General features: G+C 37.1%; 1 protein-coding gene across 2 annotated transcripts in view; it reads left to right on the top strand.

The window, feature by feature from the left end:
• The window catches only part of LOC131548986 (GTPase IMAP family member 8-like), a 34,441-nt gene extending 29,832 nt beyond the window's left edge, over positions 1-4,609 (top strand). The window contains exons 3-6 of one of the 2 annotated variants that reach the window (XM_058790664.1): positions 1,925-2,731; positions 2,818-2,883; positions 3,054-3,158; positions 3,315-4,609. In XM_058790664.1, the coding sequence (XP_058646647.1) occupies positions 1,925-2,731; positions 2,818-2,883; positions 3,054-3,158; positions 3,315-3,460 (1,124 nt within the window). In that variant the 3' untranslated portion in view covers positions 3,461-4,609. Of the gene's footprint in view, positions 1-1,924; positions 2,732-2,814; positions 2,884-3,053; positions 3,159-3,314 lie in introns of both variants that reach the window. The other variant, XM_058790662.1, reaches the window with a different exon arrangement.
• The last annotated feature ends 3,826 nt before the right edge of the window (positions 4,610-8,435 follow it).

Below are 8,435 nucleotides of genomic sequence, written 5' to 3'. Positions count from 1 at the left end.
GTTTAGCTTGAAACACCTGGAGAACTGCCATTGTAAGGACCGATCCGGCCTGACTGGCGCTGCATAAGCCCTGTTGGCGAGCGCCAAGGTGGTCCTGCATGGCTTAGAGGGATGCACTGCCTGGGCCTTCAGACTGAGGGCAGATGGCGGGCACAGATGAGCAGCAACAGCTTCCTCCAGTGGGGGAGTCGTCAGTGGTGGTGGTGGGGGCGCCTACATGGAAGGCGAATCACGAGCAGAGACGGGAAAGGCTCATACTCTCGCAATGGGAGCATGAGCCATCAGAAAGCGCAGCCTCTGCATGAGCACTGCCCAGACAGGCGACGTACTCACTGTGCCCGTCATTCTCCTGCACGATCCACACTCGTGGCGTGACTCTTTTAGGAAATTTGCTCTTAAAATCGCTCCTTAAAGGGGGCATAACAGAGTACCTATAGAGTAGTACCGCATCCTTCATATCTCCAAAAAGGTTTTAGTTTGATCACATCTATAAAAGAAAGATACAACTTTACGATTCTCTCGTAAAGAAAAAAAAAAGCCAAGCTCCTGGAGGCACACCGTGGCGGGCTAAAGAGTGACGAGCACTTGAGCGCCGATTGAAAACAAAACAGAGACATTTGATGCCGTTTCACTTACCGTTCTGAATCATGACCGGGATCTTTTATAGCTGGGACTGCTCCATCTTTCAGTTTCAAACGATGTGCAGATCCAGCGTTGAACTGAGCCTTGTTTATATAACTTAAACCATTGCTGCCCTGGAAAAACAAACTGCATCCACTGTTCACGTAATGCTGGGTTCTTTTGGGAAGCTGAACAAGGTTATCTTTCCCTCACAACCAAAAATGCACTTCTTTAGATGCATTCTTCCTGAGCGAGGCCTGTGCAGCAGTGCAGCAGAATGAAGCGCGTTGATGGTCGAGCTCTCGCTCTCGTTCTGGTCGAAGTGTGCACGGGCGTGCTCTTCCGGGAGAAATGCCCATTTAAGGAGTTCCACTATCGTTTATGTCAGCAAGAGCCATGATTGAAAAAAACTTTCCGAAACTTCTACGAACCCGGAAGTAAGATTTTTGGCCAAATCGTTTTTTTTAAACTTTGTCCATGCTTAGCATGAGAATCCAACTCTTTAACAGTGTAAACAACTCTGAATGCATGAAACAGCATTGTACCCCCTTTAACATGCCGGATGGCGCGGGAATCGTCACTGTCAGGGGATTTTCGACGGCAGCGAAGAGCTTCTTTTCCTCTGCTTTTCTTCTTTCTTCAGCTTCCAGCAGAGTCAGCGATGAGATGTTCCTCATCGCTGAAGGAGAATGATCTGACAAATGGCGCTCTGAGCCGACTTATGTAGTGGTCGGCTCCGCCCTTTCTGGCGGGCTAAAGTGCCATTGGTTTGTGCAGCTACACAAACGTGAACAAATCAGGCTTCGGTACAGAGTTAAACAGGAGTTTTGCCATATGCACTCTACGTAAGGGGAGAGACCATTCGAAAGGAAACAGAGTTTTTCCCTTGAGTGATAAACTCAAGCAAAAATGTGAGAGACTATTTTGAAAGGGAACTTTTGACGGTTGTGTCTTTTGCAGTGCTCTACAAATGTGGCAAGTTCAACTTTTAAAAACGCATCCTGAGACTTTGTGATTTTCCCCATTTTCAAAGCAAAACGCATTCTTTGTGAATAGCATACAGATAAATGTAAATGTATGCATATTTTAAAATAAAAATATTATTTGCAAGTAGTTCAAATGGATTACTTCTTGGTATTTTACTGTTCTTCATTCTTTATTCTCTTAAATACATTAAAGCCCTTTGATTTATTTAATTCTTTCAAAAATTATTATTTTCAAGAATGGTTATGGCTTTGAATATCAGGTGTAAAGAGGCTCATATGCAGATCCTTTTCATATTTCAACTGTCCTTTTATTTCAGAGTATGTGCGTCGTCTTGAGGTGATCAGAGTTGTTTTGTTGGGATGGGTTCTTGCTGGAAAGAGTTTAGCTGGAAACACCATCTTGAACCGGGATGAATTTGCCATAGGAGGAAGAACCAGAGAGGGTATGAGAGGGTTTGGAGATGTAGACGGAAGGAAGATTAGTGTTTTGGACACTCCAGGCTGGCGGAAGTACTTCACATCTGAACTCAACCCAGATTTCATTAGATCTGCGATCTTAGGAAGCGTTTCAGACTATAAGAATTTCCCTCATGCCATGCTGCTCGTGATTCCTGCAGATACATCATTTCAGGAAGAACAAAAGAGAATCATTCAGCAAAATATGTCCATCCTGGGAGACGACGTCTGGAGACACACAATAGTTTTGTTCACGTGGGGCGACAGATTTAAAGACATCTCAATCGAGCAGCACATTGAGAGTGAAGGAGAAGCTCTTCAGTGGCTGATTGAGAAATGCAGGAACAGATATCACGTCTTTGACAACACAGACAAGAAGAACCGATCTCAAGTCTCAGAGCTGCTCCAGAAGATTGATGAGATGGTGGCAGAAAACAGTTTGTTTCATCTCAACACACAGAAAAACTGTGAGAAAAGCTGTCAGAAAACTGACAAACAGGAGGATCTGAATATGGAGATCAGACTGAAGGATGTCTGCCACTTTCTGGACGAGGGGTTTAAGAGAAAAGCTCAAGAGATAAGAAGGAATATAGAAAAGTTATGCATGGATATCTTGGAAGAACATCTATATCTTCAGGACTCTTTTAGTATGGATGATCCTCCTGAATGTATGTTTTCACTCACTATTGTGTTGTCAGGTATAATTTGTATATATATTTCTGTGATTAACATTTTAATAATGGTGTTTCAGTAGATCAAGATAAACCTCCTGATTCCCATACACCATTAAAAGCGATCAATGCACCTCAACAGGACAACAGTAAGTGGGATTTATTTATATATTTGTGTCAGAACTGGATATAAGCTTTAGACATATGCATAAAGGGTCAGCAGTTGTATGAGGTGTCATGAATGAATCTGGGGGGGGGGGGGGTTACTTTTCAAATGTCTGTTTTATGAACATTAATATTGTGCCTTAATTTCTTTCAGTCCCTGAGCCGATTAAAAGTCTTCTGATGAGAGAGTTCAGCCGATGGGAAAGTATCATCATAGATGGTGTTCAGGAAAGTTTACAGGACATTAAATCATCATTTGGTAAGTTCTTCAACTGGAGCAGACAAACCTGTTTTACAAAATTGTACTTTCTGTTCCACAGAGAAAAAAAATATAAGACACACCTAAATATACATTTGTAAACTTAGTAAGTAAATGTCATTAGTTCTGTTTTCACATTTACATTGTTATTTTCAGAGCTCTCTCAGGCTGAGAAGAGACAAAGGTCAGCGGATGCTGTTGAGAGATGGCTACAGAACTGCTACCATTATGTTCAACATACTATTGATAAAATACAAGATCCAGAATCAGGGATCAGGACGAAGAGACTAAAGATACAATGATTACTTGATGATTTACAGTTTCTGTGTACATATATATACACAATGCATGAACGTAACGTAAGATTTTAAATGCAGTTTTATTGTATTAACATCCCTGACTCACTTCACATGTGTTATTATAAGTTGCAGCTGTATTTTAAATCTGAAATGTAAATCTAGATGTACACAGGAACAGTTGTTCTGGTACCTTGTGAGATTCAGTGATTTGCTTAAGAACAAATCTAGAGTTTAGTCAGACTCTCTCTGCTGGTTTCTGAACATTCAGTCCACAAACGAAGGCCAGTGTTTATAAATGGACCATGAAAAGTAACCGAATCTTTTAAAGTACAAGGAGGAAAGTCAAAATGAAGCAATAGCAGGCTGGTCAGTAGTAGAGCAAACTCGTTTCTTAAAAGAGAAACAGACATATAATGATGTGATTGAATCAGTCCATTCATAAATAGCCTCGATTATTTCATCTGGAATTCAAATTGAAAACTGAAAACAAACTGAAGTTGGATGAAACGAAATGCTGTTTAAAATGATTAAGGAAAAATCATTAAAACATCTGCTTTGATATTAGATTTCTGTTTCTCTTAGATCTAAAGACATTTAAACACTGGCACAATCATTTTCTGTGAAGCTGCTTTAAAATTGAGATTTATACACCGTTTAAAAAAAATCAATATTGTAAATAAAGATTATTGGAGTATGTTTTACAAGAAAATGTTATTTGTTATAATATTTGTATTGTGTAACTTGCCATTTCTTTGTAATTAATGGTGAATATTGTTCAGTTTATGGACACCTCGTTTACAGATGAACTAATACAACTAAATATAAAGCAGAAGTGAAGTCTGGAGACAAAGTCTTATTAATGTGGGATGACTGATGTTTTAATAGAGCATCATTGAGAGTGCAGGGGATGCCCTCCAGTGGCTGATGGAGAAATACTTAAACAAGACAAATAGAGATCAAATCACAGATCAGAAGATTATGGATATGACAGCAAAACATCACTAGGACAAACCTCCACTTATGTAAAAACAAAACAAAAAATTATTTTCACTGTCTCTTATTTTCCTTCCTATTTCTAGCCTGTACTCTTTTAAACAACATCTGTAACTTTGTACAGGTGCATCTCAATAAATATGAATGTCGTGAAAAAAATATTTTTTTCTTGTGACTTATTTCAAAAAGTGAAACTTTCATATATTTTAGATTAATTACATGTAAAGTAAAACGTTTCAAAAGTTTTTTTTATTTTTTTTTTATTTTGATGATTAGAGCTTAAAGCTCATGAAAGTCAAAAATCAATATCTCAAAATATTAGAATATTTACATTTGAATTTCAATAAATGACCATCCCTACAGTATAAATTCTGGGTATATTTTGTTCTTTGAAACCACAATAATGGGAAGACTGCTGACTTGGCAATGATCCAGCAGACGAACATTGACACCCTCCACAAAGAGGGTAAGTCACAGAGGTCATTACTGAAAGGTGTGGCTGTTTACAGAGTGCTGTATCAAAGCATATTAAATGCAAAGTTGACTGGAAGGAAGAATTTGGGTAGGAAAAGGTGCACAAGCAACAGGGATGACCGCAAGCTTGAGAATACAGTCAAGCAAAGCCGATTCAAACACTTGGGAGAGCTTCACAAGGAGAGAACTGAAGCTGGAGTCAGTGCATCAAGAGTCACCACGCTCAGACGTCTTCAGGAAAAGGGCAACGAAGCCACTTCTGAACCAGAGACAACGTCAGAAGCATCTTAACTGGGCTGTGGAGAAAAAGAACTGGACTGTTGCTCAGTGGTCCAAAGCCCTCTTTTCAGATGAAAGTAAATTTTACATTTCATTTGTAAATCAAGGTCCCAGAGTCTGGAGGAAGAGTGGAGAGGCACAGAATCCATGTTGCTTGAAGTCCAGTGTGAAGTTTCCACAGTCAGTGATGATTTGGGCTGCCATGTCATCTGCTGGTGTTGGTCCACTGTGTTTTCTGAAGTCCACAGTCAACGCAGCCATCTACCAGGAGATTTTAGAGCACTTCATGCTTCCTTCTGTTGACAAGCTTTATGGAGATGCTGATTTCATTTTCCAGCAGGACTTGGCACCTGCCCACACTGCCAAAGGTACCAAAAGCTGGTTCAATGACCATAGTGTTACTGTGCTTGATTGGCCAGCAAACTCGCCTGACCTGAACCCCAGAGAGAATCTATAAGGTATTGTCAAGAGGAAGATGAGAGACACCAGACCCAACAATGCAGATGAGCTGAAGGCCACTATCAGAGCAACCTGGGCTCTCATAACACCTGAGCAGTGCCACAGACTGATCGACTCCATGCCACGCCGAACTGAGGCAGTAATTAAAGCAAAAGGAGCCCCTAGCAAGTACTGAGTACATATACAGTAAATGAAAATACTTTTCAGAAGGCCAACAATTCACTAAAAATGTTTTTTTTAATTTTTATTGGTCTTATGAAGTATTATAATTTGTTGAGAGTGAATTGTTGGGTTTTTGTTAAATGTGAGCCAAAATCATCACAATTAAAAGAACCAAAGACTTAAACTACTGCAGTCTGTGTGCACTGAATTTATTTAATACACGAGTTTCATAATTTGAGTTGAATTACTGAAATAAATGAACTTTTCCATGACATTCTAATTTATTGAGATGCACCTGTATTTTTAGGACTTCTTGTGTTGGAGTAACACATCTGCTAAATGATTATGTTTGAATATAATATTAAAGTTAGTTTGTCTATATATTTGATGGCTGGGGTTAAGATAGATTTCGGGTGTCTTGTTGTTTCATTTAACGTGTGTAATTGAATGATTTATCAACCGGGTGTCTTCTAAATGGAGGACTGTAACGTAAAAATTAATTGAGAGACTCTCCTTAAATCTCTAACCCACTTATTTTCTCAAAAGAAAAACAAAACCCAAAAGAACACAGAGGACAAATGTTTCTCCCTCCTTATCTGGAATGAAAAAAAATATATATTCTTTAGATTTCTTTTCATAAACCACAAATCCAGAAACACATGTTTGCTCAATAATTGCAATAGTTTCTTCATATTCTCTCATACACACACGATCTCGTTTCTCAAAGAAGAACAAATTGGGTTTTTTAAAGGTTCTCAGTAACCTTTATCACCTGTCTTTACTAATTATCCCAACACGTGTCAATTAATTAATTAATTTATTGGACATTCTAAACAACAGCAGAAGTGGGAGAGGGAAAGATTTTTGTTCATATCTTGGTAAATTATGTATTATGTTGTATTTTGTATGTTTATTGTTATTTTGGTGTAGTGTATATTTCTTTTAAAGTCATTATTTATTTTTCGTAATAATCACAAACTTATAATCTAAACTTCTTCAAACTCAAAATTAATTGAATGTGAGATAGAGCTCAACGACAGAAAAACTGAACAAAAATAAATAAATAAAAAAGATCACACACTGTAAAAAGTGAAAGTTGACTTAACTTAAAAAAATGTAGGAAACCCATTGCCTTAAAATTAAGTACATAATAATAAAAATTAAAAACAAAAAAAAGTTAAGTGAACTTGACAATTCAATTAACTTTTTTTTTAAATTACCATTTACTCAATTTTTTTAAGTTAAGTCAACTTATCACTTTTTACAGTGCAATAATGGGTCTGACAAACAACAACATCTGGTTGTAAAAAAAGACCTGTACGCTAAAGACAACAATGAAAGATAATACAATTATGGATTCACTTATATTGGTGTAAAAACCATTAAAGTCAGAACAGAATGTACACTGTAAAAAGTGATAAGTTGACTTAACTTAAAATTTTTAAGTAAATGATAATTGAAAAAATAAGTCAATTGAATCATCAAGTTCACTTAACTTTTTTTTATTTTTTATTATGTACTTAATCATTTTAAGGCAACGGGTTTCCTCAATTTTTTTAAGTTAAGTCAACTTTCACTTTTTACAGTTTATATTTTGTATATTACACTGTTTGTTGAAATGCAGTTTAGCAGCATTCATAACCCGTGACATGAAAGAGTCGAGCTGAAATGTTTTTCTGTGTTAAACACGACTGTAAATGTTAAAATAAAATATCCAAAGATATTTGAAATCCTAGCTTCAAAAAGGCATAAATAAAAGTGAAGTTTTTAATCCACGTTAACTGATTTAACTATTAACTAAAATTAATTTAGCTATTAGTTAAATCAAAGAAAAAAGTGTTGATGAGGAAAATAAGGACTTCAGCTTTATTATACATGTTCAGGGAACATTTATTTTTAATACCTAAGAGTGAATATATTTTGTCTTCTGTGTGATGTTAATTTCTGAGATTAATTTGACACGAGTATAATTATACCTGATATTCAGTGTTCATGCTGTGATGCATGCTGGTCAAACTGTAGCTAGGTTCTATTCTATTCTGTCCTATTCTATTAACAGCAATATGAATGTAATAGAAAAACATCACCCAAGGTTTCAATCAGCTATTTTAGGATATTAAGCACATGGATTCCCATCATAAACGTTTTATGAAATCCTAAAAAAATATGAATGACTTTCCACAACATTTTTCCACATTCTGCCATTCATATGCATGTTTGAAGCTTGTTTTTAAGATTCGTTGAATGAGCTATATGACGTCAATTTCATGTCAATCTTCTCCTGAAATCACCAGGTCCATCTTATCAGCTACAAGACTAGACAAACCTGATATATACAGGAGCAGATTCACTGAAGGACGAATCCATCGAGCAGCACATACTGAACCAAGATCTTCAGCAGATCATACAGAGATGTGGAGAAAAATACCACATCTTTAAGAGTGAAAATAAAAGTGCTGGAGTTCAAGAGCTGCTTATCAAGATTGATGATGCTGTGGCAGAAAACAACGGCAAGCATTTTGAAACTCGAGACGACGTGCTGCTCGACATTCAGAGAAAAAGAGATGAAAATGAAAAAAGAGCAAAAGCAAGAAATGGTTCAGGACAAAAG

The sequence above is a fragment of the Onychostoma macrolepis genome, chromosome 11 (assembly GCF_012432095.1).
Source record: "Onychostoma macrolepis isolate SWU-2019 chromosome 11, ASM1243209v1, whole genome shotgun sequence".
Classification (NCBI taxonomy): domain Eukaryota; kingdom Metazoa; phylum Chordata; class Actinopteri; order Cypriniformes; family Cyprinidae; genus Onychostoma; species Onychostoma macrolepis.
Note: the sequence above shows the minus strand (reverse complement) of the source record. Positions and strands in the feature narration are given on the sequence as shown.